General features: G+C 37.6%; 1 protein-coding gene across 1 annotated transcript; it reads right to left on the reverse strand.

Moving 5' to 3' along the window:
• Window positions 1-687: 687 nt before the first annotated feature.
• FAF2 (Fas associated factor family member 2) lies at window positions 688-22,033 on the reverse strand. Its single transcript, XM_063292099.1, has 11 exons — window positions 21,924-22,033; window positions 11,470-11,538; window positions 10,551-10,685; window positions 9,678-9,754; window positions 9,071-9,209; window positions 8,389-8,474; window positions 8,054-8,145; window positions 5,756-5,933; window positions 4,284-4,455; window positions 2,210-2,353; window positions 688-1,451 (listed from the first exon to the last, which is right to left on the reverse strand). The coding sequence occupies exons 1-11, from the start codon at window positions 21,984-21,986 to the stop codon at window positions 1,269-1,271; spliced, it is 1,338 nt and encodes a 445-aa protein (XP_063148169.1). The 5' UTR covers window positions 21,987-22,033; the 3' UTR covers window positions 688-1,268.
• Window positions 22,034-22,158: the final 125 nt, after the last annotated feature.

Here is a 22,158-nt window from a genome sequence, read left to right on the forward strand (position 1 = left end):
TTAGCAGATAAGAGTGGAATCCACACTTGCATTCAAAACAACCTCTGGCAGAGGAGGCAAAAGTTGATTTGATTGCCTTTTCTCCCTGAATCCCACACTGCTGCTACATGCATTGTTCAAGAGTTGGGGACTGCAAGAGAATTTGGAGAAACTTGCCATCCAGCTCCCTTCTTCTACTGGGAAGCCTCTGCTAGACCCCAGTTCCTCTCATGAGGAAGAAAGTCCTGATCCAACTTTATGGCTGTAACCTTATTAAAAAGAGCTTTCTGCATGAGCCATAAAGCCCTGTAGAATCCAGAGGCACCCATCGCAACATTCAGTTCATCACACCCTCAGCCTTTCTGGTGGCTATAACACCTATCAACACTGACCAATGACCTTACTGCTCACCTGGCTCAGCAAAGATTATAAGAGTCCATGTGTTGATGCTGATTTCTCTATTTTTCTTTTCAGTCACTACTGCAGATTGATGAGATGAGATTGGAAACATCCTATACTAGCACAGAAAAAGGCTCATCCTGAATGCAATGAATGCAAGCATAGCAGGCTGCAGTAAAGTAAAAAACAATGTCAAATCCAGAATGATGCTCTACTATGGCTGTACGTCTGCCAGGTTGGGGCAAGCCATTATTTCAGACTGGTACATTTGGGCTAGGTATTGAAGAGGCAGTAAGACACTGACAGGTGTTAGCACAGGCACACTAGAGGCAGAGTTTATTACACTATGCAGCTAACAACCCTGGAGAAGAAAAAACTCTGTTGTTAAGAATATCAACAGCTCCTTATTTTTTAAAAAAATTATTGTTAACCCATTCTCCTTTGGTCATTACAAAGCAAAAGATATATTTAAGGTATTTTTACAGAGCGAGAAGCTGGAAGAAAATAACCTTCTATCTGTCTCTCCCCAACGGGGGCAGATCTCAACCTGGCTCACAGGTACGGTTCTTTAACTGTCAAAAGCAGCAGAACGTCAAATTTTTTAATGTCAAAATGATGGCGTAAATTATTTCCAATAAAAGCAGCGTTTACCAAAAGCTGCATTTCTGACCCTCTCTTGGGACGCCAATTGTGGCTCCTCCCGTCTGCCCTCTGAATGTAAAAGGGGTTGAGTGTGTGCGAGTGTGCAGTTTCTCCTGCCAGTGCAGACACATGACGTGGCTGGCCAGGCCATATGGTCTCTGATCCCTCATTTGTATGCAGCAGTCTTTAAAAAAAATATTGTATTATCATAGGAATTTCTCTTTCCATCTCTGTATTTTGGATAAATGTCAATCGTCCGTAAGGTCTTGCACAAAGAGAACTTCCGTGTGGCTGAGTCCAGCTTCCTGCAGCGTGGGTGGATTAGGCCATTCTTCTGTAGGAAGGCAGGGCAGGACACGGCGGGGAAAATTGGCCTCAATCTGGAACTTTTCTGGGCTCTCTTTCAAAGAGAATAGGAAATCATGGATCACCTGGGAAAATTATACATAAATATTGATCAAAGGTATTGTCTTGAAGAAGTATAATAATGAACAGATGCTCATATTACAACAGTACCACCAAAGATAGCTAGTTTGCAATGAGTAGGAAACTTTTAATGTCAAGATAGATACCTCCAAGAAATCAATTTTTTTAAAAATAAAACATCTGTATGAGCAGTAAGTCATTCCCTGGTTTAACAAAAAAAAAAAAAGGTACTGGCTTGGATCCAAACTTTCAGTGAACAAAATTCCACTAACAAGTCACTCTTGCTGGAGAAAAGGGGAAGCTGATTTTTTTGCTAATTCCTCCTCCTTCCTACCATCCCCTGAAAGTTCCTCCAAATATTTGGAGAGGGTGGTGCAGCACAGGGGCAGCATGAAAAGGTATTCCATATCCAATCCAACTGCTTCCTTAGGGGCCTGGATGGTACAATGGGATAAGCACTGGATGTCCATGTGGGAAACTGAGGTCTAATTCCTTAATAAGGGTCTCTTCTCAGCTTAACCATTTGGCAGAATTCTAGGTCAGATGAGAACTGTGCGATCAGAAGCACTGTACAAAAAAGGTTAAGGACAGCATTCTGCTTTGCTTCACACGTCATCCGAGCACTACAATGCCAAAACACTGCTGTTTTATCTGCCTTAATAGCGTGCTGGTATGGCAGCTTAAGGACTCAAATGTTTGAAGGTCAGTCACACAAAAACATTAATCACCCATAAGATTAGGATTTCCCCCCCCCCTTTCTTACAGTTAAAGACTGTGTAAAGTGAAAGCGCCTTTCCACCCTGGAGTCATTGGGCATCTTGAAGATGATCTTAACACTTTCAGGGTCATCAGGATGTGGCTCTGGAGGAAGGCATTCAGATTTCCGTTCCTTCTCCTCTTGCAAAGTCTGCAGGGTCAATGGGAGAGGTGAAAAACAAGCAGCAATTCAAAGAACATTGCAAAATCTAAACCTAAATGCCAGTATCAGGGCAATGTACCAGCAGTCAACAGATTTAAGCAGATTCTCAAGTCCCATCTCCTCTACACCAGAGGCTCCCAAGCTTTCTTGGTTCGTGGTGACCTCAGTAATTTTTCCATGGCACCCCTAGCAGTTCTGGATGTTTTGGGGCACCAAAGCAAACTCACTAACAATTCTATTTATTAAGTAGTAAAATATCCCATTTGGAATAGCTTGGAAACTGCAGCTTTAGATACAAGATGAGGATTAAAATATGGAAATGCAACATTCTAGCAAGAGGTTTTAACAACCATCACCACAACAAAAAGGCATAACCAATAATTCCAAGTCAAGCTCCTTAATGTTCAAATTCAATAGGCATTAAAATATGCAGTTAAAATTTTCCAATATATTCAATGAAACTTTGTTTGTTAAAAGTACTACTGCATAGAGCACTTCGGCAGACTTCAGAAGAAAGTGTAATATGCACACTGACTCCCACTCCTCCTTCCTGGGAAAAAGTGAATTTGAAGGATTGGAGCCAGATCTAAGGGGACCCCATCTACAGAAATATAAATGTATCAGAGCTGACACCTAACCACAGAATTGTCAGGCTACAGGTAGTGTTTTGATTTTTATGGATTAATGTATTATATATTAGAAGTTTTTACACACTGCTTCTCATTACAAAAAAATTCAAAGAGTGAAGTAAAAATCTGAACATCTGACTCCTAACTTATTTCTATCTTGCACACTGAAGCTTGCTGGGGCGAGAACATTTGGAATTGGCCTAATACAGTGTTTCTTAAACTTCTTGCTCTCAGGACCCCTTCCCACTTTTAAAACTTATGGAGGACCCAAAACAGCTTTTGTTTGTATGGGTTATATTTACTGATATTCACCAAATTAAAAATTAAAACTGGCACATTTATAGATTATTTATTTATTGAATCAGGTAAAAATAACAACATTAAACGATTGAATATTAACATAAATAAAATATTTTTTCATGAAAACAACATATACATACATACATACATACATATATATATATATAAAAACACAAATCTATTACTAAAACTCTTGTTGTGTTTATCTGTTTGTACCCTTAAGTTAGCCCAAACGGTGCATTATACCGCAACCATTTTTGAATCAAGGTACCTAAAATCCACTAACTTAAAGAATGCATAAAAAATCCAGGACCCATTACGCCTGGGAAATTGAAATTTCCACAATGTTCAGACCAGTTTTATTAGCAAAGTTGTGGCCACTGCAGTGTCCCTGCGGTCACATGATCGTGATTTCCAATGGTTCCCGCCAGCTTCCCACAAGCAAAGTCAATGGGGGAAGCCGGCAGGAAGTTGAAAGTCATTCCTGCTCCAACTTCTTTTTTGCCTGCAGTGGTCATTCTGTTTATCTGTTTAGGTAAGTAAACATTGACTTATTACTGAAGTTCATTTGCCACTACAATTATTTTACTATTTATGATATATACCCTTCTTAGATGGTTCAGCATTGGGGTAAAAAAAATATGGTCAGTCTAAAATTTAATATTCCTTCTGGTCACATCAGACTACACTACCTTCCTCTCAAAGGATGACCCAACAGGTCATAGGGTTGTCTAATAAAAAATAATGAGAAGAGTGACATTGTTTCAAATTTTTGCAAATATCTTCAGTATCTGGCAAATAATTTTGGGAAGGACTTGAGGGACTCTCAGACCACACTTTAAGAAACACTGGCCTAATATGTAGGCTAATCAACTAGAACAATCTGGTAGAAAAGCTATACCCTCTACTCCGCAATTTCCAAAATCCTTGTACTTTCTATTAGCTATGAAAACAGCTAGGCTCCTAAGCCAACAAGTCTCCCTTCTTACCTGCCGCCTTCTCTCCTCTGCCAGCTTCTGCTGTTGCACCTCCTCCTCCTTTCTCCTCTTCTTCTCTCGCTCTTCCTTTTTCTTGCGTTCTTTCTCCTGATCTGCCCGTAAAGAAGCTAGATACGCCTCATCCTGTTGCTGCCTCAGGACCTGAGTTTGGTTTCGTTCTTCTCTAATACAGAAAGAGAAATTTGTCCTAATTAACCAAAGTTGTTTAAAAAAAATTAAAAATCCCAGAATAGCAATTTCTGACTTTTTTAAATAGGAAGATGCATCTAGAATTAGGACTGCTGACCACTTCTTTTCTATTATGATTTGAGTACATATATGGTTGCCTTTTACAAGACAGCAATATCTTCAAATTTGAGCATCCCACCTAGTGGCAGCTTTCTTTGCCAGTAAAAATGAAGGGCTCTCTGAACGGAGCTGAATACTTCTAACCTGTGATCTAGGTATATGAAAGATAAAGAATGTATCAGGAGGAGGAGTGCTTTTTCCTTCTCTTCAACCAAAGATCTACTTTGTTCAAATCTAAACCCACAAATTGCTGAGTCTAGAACTGAATTGTTCCAAAGAAAGCCTCCACTGGATCTGGTACCTGGAATCTATCATTGGGTCTGATGAAGAGGATTCAAGTAGGAGTAAATAACCGCTCAACAGCAGGAGGCCATACTGCCAGTCCTCCCCCTCTCCCCACCTCATTTTGGATAGCAAGGGCCACAGTGGACAATACTATGATTTCCACAGTCAAGGTGATAGATAAATGTCAAAACGTAATGGAGGATTGTAGCCCATATTATTTTCTATTTGGTGTAAATATACCATAGCAATAAATCATGCCACTGATTCTCACTGCTTTGCTGCCAAAAACTCTTTCAATCCATTACACCCTACCTCCTGTAGTGTATCCTATCAAAGCATATAAACTATCAGTAACGTGCATAATTATTAATTGGGTCATGAAGTAGGTAAGTAAAGTTGAATAGTGTAAATTTCTGATATCATGGGGCATTAGATGTCTTCCTGGATCACATGGAGCAAGGTCCTCAGACTTCACAATGCCTCTGCTCATACATCACTTTAAACCACAATGTGATTTGCCAGTTTTCACTTACTGTGCCAAGTGAGTCCAATTCACCCAGACCATGATTTATTACTTAGTGTGTTGTATGTATCAATTAAACTGTGTCTTATTAAACAATCTATAATTAAAACAACCATAAGCTTTAATGTGATGTATGAATCTAGTTGATCTCGTATTTTACAGGGCTGAGAACACACCAAATCAGAAAAACAATGTAACATGAAGGGAGCTTTCCATGTAAGCTGCCTTGAATTCCTGGAGACAGAATGGGATATATCATTTGATCTGTTAGAAGCATTATCAACATCATCCTCCATGTTTAATCCAACATTAAAATATTTTGTAATAAAACTAAGGAGAAAAATGGCATTATTTTTCTGCTTAATACCTTTCCAAGCGCTCAGACACCAGGTATGTCTGATTGGAATCCATAATGAACGTCAACTGGTTAACGAGGTCATCGGGTTGGATAAGTCCTTCTAACCTTCCAACCACAGTCATTCTACGATCTTTCAGCATGATCGTTGCCAAGAAAGGGTAGGTGTTCTCACGTAAAGCCTGAGACACTGAAAAAATACATAGAAAGCACTGTCACTATTTGCAGCTTTAGAACACAGGCCATCAATTAACATTTAAACTGATCTGGCTGATTTTGTCTTTCACGTCTTACTAATAGCTACCCTGGCAGGCTTCAGAGGAGCCTTCCCTATGTCTGTTGTTAACACTTTCTTGTAGTTCAAGCTGACAGAGATACAGGTTGACCTCTGTTCAAGTATTCCTTATCACAGAGCACTGATTTTATTCCATAACGGACCGTAAAAACACTTGCTCCAATTCCAAGCTCCCACATTTATTGCTACTCTGTGATGGAACTGCTTCTTTTGCTGTCCTCTAAAAGCACAACAAAATAGTAGAGTTTGTATCAAACACTGGAATATCAGGAATGTGGTAATACAAATCTCAAAAGGTAAGGATTTCAGAGTTTGGACGCCAAGATCTGGTTTCTCACGGCAAACAATCTGTACTTCAACGCGCTGTGAGACCCAGAATAGAACTTTCCCAGAAGATCCAAGTGGCCAGTGAGGAGCATACAAAACAAGGTATTTAACTGGCTCTTAAAACTTGTTTGCAAAAAGCAATCATCCGAGGTGGCGGCAAATCACTTGCCTTCAGTGACCTGCAGACAAGATTCGGCTGTATTATGCACTGCAGTATTCTTCAAAGGCAGACTTAAATCTGCCATTGCTGTAATACTTATCTTCTTTAAAATTGCTAACCAGGAATCTAGGCTTTTTTCTCCACTACTAAGCCAGAGCTATAAGCCAGTTAGGATGGCTTCCTGAGAGAGAAACAAGCCAGGGCTCCAGTCAGCATATAGTGTGTTTTTCCCCAAAGGGGCCCGTCATGAAGCATGTGTGCAGTGACATAATGCCCCCGGTATACGTGGTAGGAGGTCTCAGATTAATGAGTAATAGCCCTAAGCAGCTTATGTACCTTATGCAGTGGCAAGGTGGGTGGACTCGGGGGCAGTGGATGTGCTGATGGAACATCTGAAGGACTAGGTTGGGGACAGAGTGTCTTGGGAGAAAATCTATCTATGTGGTCACTAAGAGTTGACACTTGATGGCACATAATGAATGAATCAATTAGGCCAGTGGCTTTTAGAAAGCCTCTCATATCAGTGATCATCATAAAATCTTAACTAAGGCAAGTCCATATTTTTATGAACAAGTTCTTACTCTCATCTGTCATGAATTTTCCATCATTCAGCTTCACTGGATTACTCCGTTCTGCTAAGATAAAAAACGTCTATCTACTTCCTTCATGCCGTATCTCTTAGCATGCCTCACCTGTTTAATTCCCCTTTTAAAGTTAATGCTGCAAAACGTCTTATAAGAATTGTAGCTCCTTGATCATTTTAACTTTATGCTTTCTGCACCCTTGGTAGTAAAACAATCTATTTTCTGAAGTGCGGTGACCAGAAACTGTTATAATATTCCAAATGGGATTGTTCCATAGATTTGTGAAGTCACTGTATTATTGGAAATTTTATTCAGCTCGTTTCCATATTATCCTCTATATGGAACTTCCTTTTGATATTGACTTGACACTTCCTTTCACCCCAATCCAAGATGTATTTCCTTGTTAATTACTGCAAACTCAACCCCACTAGCATGTATGTGGTTAGGATGTTTTGTCCTCAGTGCATCACCTTATACTGCTTACATGAAACCACACGTACAATTTTACTGCACTTCCCTGCAGTTTGGAAGTATGGTTTTAGAGACCCTTGCTAGCCCTTTCTACCACATCATTCCTAACTCTAAGTCATGCATGGATTAGTTTAAAATCTCAGTTATTAATATAAAGAGTTGCAACTACCCACTATTTATATTTTTTTGTCAGAATTGCCCATGGAACTCCATTCCGTTGTCTTTACCCACATCAGTTCTTCACAATCCAAGATTACCATTTTTCCAGATTACCCACTTTCCACATGCCTGTTGATGATTTCAAAAACCTCTAAAAGTTATTTAGAGATCATTTAGAACATGCCAAAATTTGAAAAATGGTTTTTCCAAGAAATATGTATAACATAGCAGCTAAGATTATTCCAGGTACCTTTACTCTGAATACACTGAACATTACTTCTGAATAATCAGGCCAGATTTGTTACAAGACATACCTCTATATCCTTCTGGTTTATTGGTAGAACATGCCCAGAAGAGCATTCTGGTGTTTATGAGGGAAATCACTTCGGGGGCACAGAGTGTATTGCTGTAAGAAGAGGATAATAAACAAACTACTTAAAGCCACATAGAAAACATATTTTATTATTGATTTATTTGACAGATTTACATTATGCCTTTTGTTCAGGAGCTCACAGCAATGTTCCTAGTGCTTCCTCCTTTCTTTTTTCCCCCCATAACAACAAGCCTCTGAGGTAGGCTAAACTAACAGCTTCCATGGCTAAGGGTGACTTATACACAGGTAGCAATTTACTGACTTAGTAACACCTACCGACAGAATTCATCAGTATCTTGATGATCATCACCATGCAGGTAAACAAGGAGAAAGCGCAACTCCCTCTTGGCATCATTCAGCGCCTTGAGAGACAGATCATAAAACCTTTTTGAGATTAGAGATATACAAAAAGGTTCCATTCACAGAACAGGTGGTTTCAGGTGATCTACGCCTAAAAAGAAATGGGCACATTTCGGGTGTTCTGGTCTGAGTGTGGAATGAAAAAAGGCTGTTTTGTCCTGGGCAGAAATGGTTGGGCAATAGGAGAAAAGCCCGAGACATCAGCGACTGAGTGGAGGCAGGGGAGGGAAGGCATGGGAGAGTGGAAGACAGACAGGTTGGTGGGAATATGCCATTTGGAGAGCAGTGGCTGCTATAGAATAGGTCTAAAACTGGATATGGCCTTCAGTTAAGGGTCTCCCAACAACCCAAAGCAAATAACCCCATTACAAGACAGCATTCTGTAATCACACTTAATGAAAAGGCAATTACTATCTGATCACTTACAAGCAACACTAACAGAACTTCAATTGCATCTTTAAATTTTACCAGTATTATTTTTGTAAAGAAAAGAAATTGAAATCGTGCTTCAAAGGAAAACTTAAGAATGGCTTTCCAAGAGATATAATAAAATGGGATTAGGATAACTACATTTATCTGAATCAGCACTTGCACCCACCTGGCTGTATGTTCCCTGGTAGAAAACAGGATGTATTCTCCCATATTTTTCTTCAAACATATGAATAAATGAAACAATGTCACCTACTGGGTCAGTGACCCGACTACGAGGATCAGGACGGATAAAACGCAAAGCAAACCTGAGAGAAAACAGGATCAAAGTGTTTGATTACCAGTTATCTAAGATTCTGAAGATGTGAATGGGCTGACTACAGTCTTAAATACTCTAAACTAATTTCTCCATGATCCACTACGATGATTTAAGTTTGCAAAACACAAATCCGCATTAGGGATCAATCAATACTGATTACTGATTATGATATTTCTACTACACTGTTGTGCTAAAAATGGTAAGAAATGCCTTGTTGAATCAAAACGCAATTCATTAGCCTTAACACATTTTGCATGATTTCGGATGAAGCAGTTATTGGGTGGCTAACCAGAAATTTGGCCATTAGTATTCCATTAGTAATCCATTCATATTTATTTATTTGTGTATGTGTGCATGTGCGTGCGTGCATCTGACAGATTAAACTAGTTAACAATAATGAAGTTCAGAATAAAGCATAAGGTTAACATAAACAAACATGAACTAAGCATGCACTTACCTAAATATATCAAGTAATGTGTAATATGTAAATCGGAATGGAAGCATTATCAAATAGTAACCCCAACCTAATAAACCCTGAAACAAATAGAAAGTAATTATCATTATACTCCTTTTACACACTTGTATTAATGCCTTTTCTAGTAGGTAACCTTAGTGAAAGATCCGGGAAACTACTGTCATTAAGACCCTTAAGAAAACATCTAGCAATCGTAACAAATGCTTATCTGTGCTTTCCGCCCTCTGGTTTGTAAGATATTACAGTATAACAATGACACAAACTTTGGAATCTCATTGCCAGATTTTTTTAAAAAGTGTAAACAAGGACATTTATTAGCTTTTAGTGGGTTAGTGAACATTTAAAACCGCTATTTAAAATTGTCAATGGCTACTTCATGTGGCATTTTCACTCTACACAGAAAATAATATAGTTCATGAATAAACCAAATAAATTAACGTATAACAAAGGTGGGTACCTTTTGTGTTAGAACAGTTGCACTTTTTTAGTTGGTAGCAGGGAGATGTGTTGCTACACAAAATAATAAGTTCAGCCTCCCAGAAGCTTTTAACATACCTATTTTATGGACTAATTCAGAAAAAATAAGCCAAAAATATTCTACTGAAAACATAACTGCTCTGTATTTACTTTTTACAGTAACGTAACAAAAGGAAGCATGTCAGTTGTGGACATTCAGAAGCCCAGTCTTCTATGCAAAGGATTCCCAATGGTTCAAGCAGAGTATATGCAGCATATGAACAATCCATAACAAACAAAACACAAAGGAAAGATTTTCCCCTCTGTTGGCCCTTTTCATATTAGCAACAGAGAACACCACTTTTTCCTTTTTAAGCACATTCAGATAAAATAACCTGCCCTTGGCTGTGGCCTTGAAACAACATAGCTGTAGATTCTGTGATCTGCAGTGTTGACCTGCAGTGGCCGAGAAGGTGGTGGGTTGAAGACACTTGGGACTCCCTCTTGTTCATTTAATCGGTCTTGAACAGCTGCCTACAGAAGGAGACCCACAATATATTATGCTCCTATTGCAGAAAATATTGTACTATTTTAAACATGAGAATGGGGAACTACCTAATGGACATTGACTTATTGATAGACTGCAGCCTGAAATACATTATTCAAAAGTTTAAATAAACAGATTCTTCTTTACTAAACGTTCTTGCAGTTTGAAAGGCTAAGGAATGGCTAGAAGCAAACAAGATGGCATTCATGTAAATCTTTCCAGTTTTCATCCCCATGAAAATAACCTATGAGGTGAATTGAGCTGAGAGAAAGACAGTAAGTGGTCCAAAGTCACCTGCTGAGCTCCAAGGATGAATGAGGCTTGAACCCAGATACCCTCATTCCACATCCAACACATTGACCTCTTCACTGGCTCTATAACTTGAACATTTCAGAAATCTAGCTTCCTATAAATCTCAGTTTTCACTTTAAAAATGCAATATTTTGCTAGTTCTTATAAGTGAGTAGGTGTATAGTGAATAAATTACATTTCTAATGGTCAGGGGTAGAACAGAATTGCAATGTTTTGCTGAATTCCATGCTTCTCCCACTAATTATCAGAATTCTGCAGAGCAAAACAAAGCAGAATTATGCAAAATAAAGAAAATATGATTAATTATACTGATTAATACACTCATACAATGTGAAAAACTTCCTTTTAGTACTAAATGTACCTGATTATAACATACACTAAAGAAGGAGCTCTTGTCAATGCGTTTCATAGATGCAAGACTACAATCAGTGCAGGAAAGCAGAGCCAAATGGCACATACCTCTATGTTCCAGTTGTGTTGCTCCAGTGTATGACGACATTGGTCCATGGACTCTATGCCAGTCAGATCCTAAAGCCAAAGGAAGTGTGGGTAGAGACATCAGGGAAGGTGCATGCCATTTCTTGAATTAATTAACATTTATTTATAGTCACTTCTCTTAATAATTCAGGTATCAGCAAAGGATTTGCAAACTTTATCCCAATACAGCCAATAATTAAGACAACGCTGGATTCTAAACATGGTACAAACTTTATATTTAATACTTACTTTTTAAAAATAAAACATTGATTCTTAAAAAACCTTGGGGAAAACCTGAATATCATTTTTTTTAAGATTAGTATTAGTTGGGAAAAACGTCAGCTTTCCCAAAATGAAGCTAGGGTGCCTAATTGTTGAAATGCTTCGTGGTAATTCCACCAGTGACAGTTTCAGTGGATGAGGAGTTATTCCTGCTCTGGCATATGAATTTGCATCAAAGCTCTCCTCTCCTTATATTTAGCATTGTTAGTTTTTCATCCATCCTCAGATGTACTATTAAAAATGATGGTAAATGGCAGCACAAATCAGACATCAATTACTTTTACAAATACCCAATTAGATGGCAATGTCTAACTGACACTGGCTGATCTCAAAAAGCTAAGAGGGTCATATCTCATTAATACTTGGATGGGAGAGTACCAGAAATTTTCAAGAGCTAATAGGGTAGACCAGGAATTTGGAAAACAACATAGAAGGCGGCAATGTCAAATAACTGCCAAGTTGTTACTGAGAAAACTACATAAACATGTACATGAATTCACCAGGAATTGAGCTACCTCAAATAAGTCTTTATCTTTTTACTTTTGTAAGTACTGATTGGGTGCTCAAAACATGCTAAGCAAAAATGAAACTTGTCAAATCATAATTTTTAGCTATAAAAGCTTGGTTCTTACAACACATTGAACAAAAACTAAATAAGCTATCCAACCTCCCACCAAAACTGGCTCAGCCGTTAACATCAATATTTTCCACCACTCCTTGACTTTTGGCTCAATCAGGCAACATTCAACAAAAAGCTATTTTACCACAGAATCAGAAAGTAAGGATTGAAAGGACCCTTGGGAATCATCTGGTTCAATTCTCTACCCAGTACAGGAATCCACTGCTATGCATTCCCAACAAATGATAATCTAGCCACCGTATCTTGCGAAAGAAGTACCTACCACCTCCCAACACAGTCTGTTCCATTGTTGAACACCTCTTATTGTTATGATTTTTTTTTCTGGATGTCCAACCAAAAGCTTCTTCCAAACGATTTAAAATTATTGTTCTTTTCCTATTTTCTGGAATAATTCTGAACAATCCTAACCTGTCTTCTAGATGATAACTTTTAGATACTTAAAGACAGTGCTGTTTCAGTCTTCTCTTCTCCAGACTAAGTATACCCTATGTCTCCAATCACTCCTCAGAAGTTTTTCTTTTCAGGACCCTTATCATCTTGGTTGTTCTCCTCAGAACATGCTGCGATTTGTCAACGTTCCTCCTAAACTATGGTGTCCAGAACTGGAAGCAATATTCTGAGTGTTGTCTGACCAACACAGAATAGAGAGAAGACTTCTCTTGGTCTTGACATTATAAAATATTTATGCATTTTAGGATTGCATTTTCTTTGTGGTAGCATCACACATGTTCAGCTTCTAATCCATCAAGACACCCATATCCTTTCTGCACGAACTGCTGCCTAGTATGGTTCTTCCACCCCTAAATCTATACTCCTTAGATTTTTTTGTGCCTATATTTAGGCACAAAATAATGCCCATTGTCCCAGCCTGTCAGTACTCTCCTGAATCTTGAGACTGTCCTCCAAGGTGTTTGCTATCCCCTCTGTCTTTGCATCATCTACACTGCGTGCACAATTATTAGGCAAGTTGTATTTTTGAGGATGAATTTCATTATTGAACAACTACAGTGCTCTCGGTCAATCCAAAATGTTAATAAACCTCAAACCTGAATATTTAAGGAAGTAAAAGTGAGGTTTTGGCTTTCTTAGGAGCATATCTATGTGTGCAGAATTATTGGGCAACTATTAGTGTGCAGAATTATTATGCAACTAAATGAAAAACAAAAATTCCCCCATCTCACTCGTTTATTTTCATCTGTTAAATTGAGAATAACAACTCAAAATTTATGAATAAACATTTCTGACATTTCAAACAAAAAATCAGTGACCAATATAGCCACCCTTCTTTGCAATAACAGTCATAAGCCTTCCATTCATGGAGTCTGTCAGTTTCTTGATCTGTCGACCATCAACTTTTTGTGCAGCAGCAACCACAGCCTCCCAGACACTGTTCAGAGAGGTGTACTGTTTTCCTTCACTGTAAATCTCCTGTTTGAGAAGGGCCCACAAGTTCTCAATAGGGTTTAGGTCAGATGAGGAAGGGGGCCATGTCATTATTCTTTCATCTTTGAGGCCTTTACTGGCTAGCCACGCAGTGGAGTACTTCGATGCATGCGATGGAGCATTGTCCTACATAAAAATCATGGTCTTCTTGAAAGATGCAGACTTTTTCCTATAGCACTGCTTGAAGAAAGTGTCTTCTAAAAACTGGCAGTAGGTTTGGGAGTTGATTTTGAGTCCATCTTCAACCCGAAAAGGTCCAACTAGCTCATCTTTAATCATACCAGCCCATACCAGTACCCCACCTCCACCTTGCTGGCGTCTGAGTCAAAGTGGAGCTCTGTGCCCGTTACTGATCCAGCCACGGGCCCATCCATCTGGTCCGTCGAGAGTCACTCTCATCTCATCAGTCCATAAAACCTTTGAAAAATCCATCTTCAGATATTTCTTGGCCCAGTCTTGCCATTTCAACTTGTGTGTCTTGTTCAGTGGTGGTTGAGTTTCAGCCTTCCTTACCTTGGCTATGTCTCTGAGCACTGAACACCTTGTACTTCTGGGCACTCCAGGTAGGTCGCAGTTCTGGAACATGACAGCACTGGAGGATAATGGGTTCCTGGTAGCTTCACGTTTGATTCTTCTCAAATCTTTGACAGTTAATTTGCGTCTTTTTTTCTCAACAGGTTTCTTGCGACCCTGTTGACTATTTGCAACAAAACGTTTGATGGTTCTGTGGTCACGCCCCAATATCTTAGCAATTTCAAGAGTGCTGCATCTCTCTGAAAGACTTTTTACCATTTTTGACTTTTCAGAGTCAGTTAAATCTTTTTTAGCCCATTTTGCCTGAGGAAAAGAAGCTGCCTAATAATTATGCACACCTTGATATAGGGTGTTGATCAGGCCACACCCTCCCTCATTACACAAATACACATCACCTGATATGCTTATATCCAATAAGCATTTAGGTTTATACAGCTTGGAGGTGGAAAATATGCATAAAAATTATGATATGGTCAAAATACTCACTTGCCTAATAATTGTGCACACAGTGTACAAGTTATTTCTAAATATGTTCCACATGAAGTATACCACTTGACATTTTTCTCCAGATTGTTACCAGCCACTGACATACACTCACTGGTTACTATTGTTGAACCAGCTCTGCAACCATCTATTAACAAATTTAAATTTTCTTTACTAGAATCTTATACGAGACTTTGCTGTAGCCAAGGTACAGCAAACGTCCACCAAATTCTCATGGTCAACTAAATAGACCACTGTGTCAGAACAGTTCTTCCCTATATGTACTAATATGTCCTGTTTGTCACTGCAATATGCTTGTAATTATGCTTGTAGTTATCCATTCAAATAACTAAAATACACAATTGTTCAATTATAATGTTTTGATATCTACCAGCCTTCAAAATGTTCTATTTCTTTTCTAAATTAAAAAATACTATACATTGTTTTTTCAAAAAATTGTTTATATTCTATGTACAATTTCTATTCTGGCTACCAATTTATATTTTATGAACTCATTGCATATTATATATCTAATCCATATCTGACAATTTTATACTGTTTAGAACTTCAATATCCTTTGTTGGATAAAAAAGTCACTTTGTCTCCAAACAGTAATATAAATAAATATATTCAGAGATATGAGTTTGTATTTCATGACCAAACATAAATAGTAAAACAATGTACCCATTAACTCTCTTTTATCCAGCATGATTTCCTCACATTATCAGTGCTATATTTTAAAGTCCTTATTATTTGTGCTCTGATAGAGTAACTCATTATTTCTATTTTCATGCAGTTGCATGCTAATCTATTTAACAATCTACACATCTCACATTACTATTTAAATTTTATAGTTTACCACTACATGAATTTTTATACCACAGCCTCTGGAATTTTTGACCACCACTACCACCACCACCATCATCAAAAGAGTAATGATATTTTACCAAACACAAGAAAGTCACTAGGTATTTTCCCCAAGAATATACTGTTGTATCCTCAGTGCTATACTGCACTGAGATAATGTATGCAGACATATTGAAATAATTCAAGAGGAGGCCTCAGGCAGTCAGCCTGTTGAACTGGTATTCCTGGTCTTGTTTCATCTCTCAAACTTTAACTCTGTTGGATATGCAGATGCTCTGCAAACCAAGGGATTACCTAATTAGGATTTTAAAATAAAATTAGTGTACATAGTTTATAACAGAACCTCAATTGTCTCTTCCTCAATACTAAACATATCTTACAACACCCCCTCCCCCAAATCAGATTTAAATTAATCTAAAAAAATTCTGTAAAGATAAATGTCTTCCTGAATCACATACTTCATTAGAAAATGAAATACCTAATATTTCTTTACATTTCTAAACTCTATTGCCCTTTTCCATGCAGTCTGTCTGCTAGAATCTTCTTTATTTAAAAATAGGCAAGAGAGAATAGCAGCTTTATGTGAGAGAACTAACAACATCACACATCAGCATTTTCATACAGGTTTCAACATTACAAGACAGGCAGTTTTCAGCTGTATGCACTTTTTAGCTAACACTGACCTTCCAATATCCTCTCCACCCTGTACCATAATGCAATAGTCACAAAGGATTGTATAAAGTTTCTCTGATAGAATTACCATTACAATGGATTGGAACATTCAAATGCCCTATAACTTTGACAGAACATCCTAAGAACATCCATTATTATGTAGATGTCCCTGTGTGCATAGCCATATTAAAAATTACCTCTAAAATATGGAAGTATAATTTCTTTAATGTTGGAAAGAGGACAAACAACTATTGTACATTGTTCCCAGGAACTGCATAACATTTGTACAATAATGGAATATTCTCTTTACAAACGGTCTGAAAAGCATCCAAAATACTAAGTGCTATTATGAGCTGATTTCTCCTTTCTTCCATCACTTATGTAAGACAACTAAAATGACTGCTGACTTCCTATCTGGGATTCTCAGAATGAATGAATGAATGAATGAATGATTGATTGATTGATTTCTCCTGTTTCCCATCCCTTTCCCCCTAAGATTTAAAGGGCCTTTTGCATATATACAATAAGATCCAAACTACAGGAGCCTAGGGCAAATTATTGGCATCTTATCAGCATTATTCTGAAGTGGAAAATACATTTAAATTGTCTGAAAAATAAAATTATCTTTTAGTTTTGGAATTAATTAATAAGACTTTTAAAAAGATTAAATTAACATATGCCCCTCTAGTCAACTGTATCACTCATTCTGGAACAGCAGTTTTTTAGGCTGCGATAACTGATAGGTTTTACCAAATTATCCAATATTGTGCACTTCAACATTAGCATAATTGTCTGTTTTGGATGAAAGTCAGATTTATCTAGCATTTACAGGTAGCTCTTCAATGACAAGTATTCTCCTTGAAACAGACTCCACAGATGATACATTCTCAACTTGATTGCTCCACTAAGGAATAGGTTTTTACTGCTCAAGAGGATAGAGAAACAAATCTCAGCCTAACATATTAATTTCATAAATACATAATACCTATTATCAATTATTCAGCTTTATTTTGTTGTATCATACAGTATGATGATGCAAATACACGGGACTGAAAATCCTGAGGTTAAGCATGGAATGCAGGTGATACAGCTACCATGCGGTTCATGTGAGCAGCAAACATAAGACTGTCACTAGAGTACATGTATACAGTATATGTACGTATATATCCCCTCTGAGATCACAAAATTTTACTTCGTGGTAAAAAAACTACTGCATAGACTGATTTTATCCTCTCTTTGACTATTTTACTTGTGTTTCTAAATAGCAGAAGCCTTCAGGTGCTAGATTTTTGTGTGCTTGTTTTTAAAACAGAGCCCAGAAATGCCAAAAGATTGGCAGTAGGTTATTTGTACACACTTTAGTTTTCCTTCAGTTCTCCCACTTTTCTTGTCAGATTCGGAAAACATGACACAGGCAGTAATACAACTGTGTATGACTACTACTGTAAAGTTATCAATTCCAGTAATTGGGCACGGAAGTACGTCAAGCTGAAAGACTGAATTAGATAATGTTAAGTTAAATTTCCAAAGGAGTAACTACAATAAGTTTGTTGCAGTAATAACTGGAGGTTTACAAAAAACAATACAGATCTCAAACCATTGTAAAATTTTACCCAAGGTACTTCTGCTCAAATATAGCTTTTTTTTAACATAACCTATGTTCATTATAATGAATATGTTATGATTGAGATATATATATATATATATATATATATATATATATATATATATATATATATGGCTGATGATTAAACTTGCCAATATAAAGATGCTAGCTTAATATGTATGAATATTTCTAACATGGTTAGATTCTTGTTTTGCTGTTTTTTGACTAAACAGGCATTGGGTGAGGAAGAATTGGAGAAAACCATGGAAGGGCTAACTACCAGATTTTGGAGGGAAAGTAAGCCACTCCTTCAGGCCACTCCTTGCTGCAGGCTATGGTTCTAAGTTTGATCTGCCACTCATAGCTATTATTTAGAGAGAAAAACGCTTAGGTTAAAGCTTATGTTGCTCTGATATGTCAGAAAAGAAATACATTTCCATTCCTCCCACACCAAATTAATGAATTAATTCCCAATAATCACCAAATTCCAGAGAATTACATTTCCAAGGTAAAGAGCACCTGACTTAAAAAATATATATATAAGTCTTTACTATGTGGAGTCCTTGCTGCTCTCTGAGCTTGGCTGTTTACTTGCAGACGTTTCACTACCCAACTAGAAAACATCATCAGTGCACTTGACTATGTTTACTATGTTTTAAGAAAAAAATGGGTTTTAAATAGCATGATAGGACTATAAAAATGAAATAGCTGCCAGATACAATATGTTCACATGGCAGAAGAGTGGAACCTTGTCTCCGGGATTAAAAAGAAAAAAGAAAAAAAATACTTTCTATGGTAGTTAAAGGAAAGAGCAAAAAGAAAAAGTATAGCATCAGTAAAGAAGAAAGGAAGGACATTCTATATCTATATTAAGCCCAATTTTACTAAAATCCACGCACACTAACAAACCAAAGTTAACATTTTTTACAATTTTAAAAGAGAGGTTCAAGCACATTTTAAAGTGTTCAGTTTGATCAGATTGTCCCTCAGATATCTGTTTAAGAAGCTCAATTTCTCAATACTTATTTCAACTGTTGAAGCTGTATATCTTACAGTGTATCTATTCCAATCTGGTGACTGCCATTTGGACATGTTGGTAGGAGATGATGAAAGGTGCAGTCTGACATACTGTAGGCTGGACAAAACAATTGCTATACCTGTCTTGCCTATTAGCTCCCTCTCAACCCCACCAAAAAATATAAAAGGGCCAAATTTCATTTGCCCTCAAATCTGGGCTTTTTAAAATAATGTCTTTATAATACACCTGGAGTATCCTGTAGGTTTTTATTCCCTGAATACTACTGTGTCGGCAGCTAATAACTACTACTGTGTCTTTACCAGTAGATTAAAAAAAATATTATTTTGTACAGAAAACACAAAATATTTATGTTCAGAAAATAAAGTATAATTGATTTGGACAGCACAATTTAAGTTACAGATAGATATGATGGTAAAATATTATGAGTAAAATTAAATCTAACCTCCTAGTCAGTGAAGCTAAATATATTTTAAAAATTCCAATTTAACTAAATGCAACCTAAGTTTACTAACATATCAGTGTAGGAGGAGAGACACGTTAGTCTGTAGTAGCCAAAAATCAGAAGGAATTTGGTAGCTCCTTTTCAAATTAAACACATTATTAGAAGGTATAAGCTTTTGTGAACTATAGCTCAGCTACAGCTACAGCTGTAATTCATGAAAGCTTATGCCTATTATTAAAATGCATTAGTTTGAAAAGGTGCTACCAGACTCTGCATGTAGCAGAGTATCAGAAGATCCTTTAAAAATCACAATTTTCTCTTCAAAAGATACAACAAACAAACAAAAAAATCAACTTGTCGCCAAATTTCTTCTCTATTATTTATTCATATTTCTAAAATGACCATAAGAACCATGCATGTATGGTTTTTATCAATACTGTCTGCAACACTTTAAGCAATGAGAACAGTGTAACAGTAGCAAATAAAATTATGGCTATCTAAAGATGCATAAAAAAGATACTATTCTATCACTTTGGAACATTACCAGTATCAGATATAAAACTATCATTTATAGTAGTGATTATGTAGCCTCTATGTGACATAACTGAATCAATATCTGGACATATTAACTATTTAGCTTTCCTCAATCTTACACAATCCAGACGTACTGCATTTGCAACTCCCAGAAAACATGGATGAAAACACTACTAGCTAAGAACTCTCAGAATTTCAGCCTGAACTGACACCAAGTTGGGAAAGGCTGATGTACATAATTATGCGCAACCCATGTTCTGTTCAACAGAGGAATCAATAGTGAAAGCAGAATATAAGACATCTTAATCCCCAAAAGCCATTTTAAGACAACACATGTATTAAACTAATCACAATACATAGTTGTAAATTATTGGTTACAAAACAATATGCAAACTCTTGAATTATACGTAACTCTTCAATAGGATGGATACTAAACAATGTTAGAAAAGCAAAGGAGGCAGCTGAGGTTGAAACTGTGGATTTATATATAATCAAACATACGATGGAATAAGGGGATAGCTAGGTCTCAAATTAAGTTTCTTCTGTGATGGGTCAGGTTCCATGTGAATGTATTCCTAAGGTAGCTGACTTGGAATAAGCACAATGTTTCATGAGAGCTATCCGACTCCCTCACAATGGTGGGTTGATTTTTAAAATCATACCAATTTTCTTTCAAGATTTCAGTTGTAAATGTTCCATGTTACACTTAATTCTGTTCCATAAGCCAGGAATAACAGAACAAAAATTGCATATGCAGGGGGAAAAGCCTTGTTCTCACTATAGTCATATTGGAAACTGCTGCAAAAAGCAAAAAGAAACTGAAGCAGGCAGTGTCAGTCTTGACTTAATAGGCTTTCCCACATTATATAAGCTAAATACAAGTCAGTCATACATTGTAATGTATGAAGCAATGCCACAGTCTGAATTATAAAAGAAATCTGACTTTATGAGTATGAATCATCAATAGTTGCTTTTTTCACTTATATCTAATAATACATGCCATCAATTAAAGTTAATTAGGAATTCTCATGGTTGCCAATTTTTCTACAAGTTGTTGCCAAAACCATGCAGGCTGAAATACTCCCTGATATGCTTATGGAGTAGTAAATGTGAAAATATTATGCTCTTTTATTTACTAATTCAAGAACTATAATGATTTCTGTGTACTGTGTGGTTCAGTGTCCTGGAACAAGCCAGAATATAGGACTAATGCTACATATTTGTACATTTGGTTAGGAGGAATCCATTGAACTCACTACAGCTTATTCTAAAGTAAATATTCATAATACTGGGCTCCATATCAATTTGTCACTTAGGATTGTTCATTTCAACACTACAGCTAAGCAGACTATTTTTAAAAAGAAACCCTCTGGTCAACCAACCTGGAATGGATTGGAGCATTCTTCCAACACATCAGTGCACTGACTCATTTCCTGTTGTCTTTAAAGAGCCTACCGTGCAATAGCTGCTACTATTAATGAATTTCGAAGACAACATAAATTAAGTAGATTTCAACCAAGCTCAGACTTTACATTACAGATTCTTTTTTTCCGCCGTAATTCCCTTTGGAAAAGAAGCCACTCGTCCTACAGAGCCTCCAGCAGAAACCGAACACACACTCAGGCAGAAGCCTTCACCGAGCGGTGGTCACGAGCATCCCTAAGCCGCGGGGAAGAGCTGCCCTTTTCCAAACACTTCCATCCAATTCAGCCGTTCCCACCCCACATGGTCCCGCTGCCATCCCACGGCCAGCAGCAGCGAATGGCCAAGTTGCTCCCGCTTTTCCCTGCACGCTAGAAATCTCCGAGAGACAATTAGATGGGGCTCTTGCCGGGGCCGCCGGCCTACTTCCATTCACCAACGTCCACCCACCCGCCGTGCCCAAGCTCAGCACCTGGAACTGAAGGAGCTTCTCAGTTTGCTCCGCCGACAACTCCCGCTCGTCCGGAGCCGCCATTTTGCCGCCGCCTCTGACCCGCAGCTGCGTCACTCTACGGATATGACGTGACAATTCGAACCTTCCGTCTACGCTCTACCCGCGCATGCCAGCATAGAGATTAGAGTTACCCTTCTCACCGCAGAGGTAGGAATGTAGAGCTATAACACAGTTCAGTGTTAGGAATGAGGAG

The sequence above is a fragment of the Candoia aspera genome, chromosome 2 (genome assembly GCF_035149785.1).
Source record: "Candoia aspera isolate rCanAsp1 chromosome 2, rCanAsp1.hap2, whole genome shotgun sequence".
NCBI lineage: Eukaryota > Metazoa > Chordata > Lepidosauria > Squamata > Boidae > Candoia > Candoia aspera.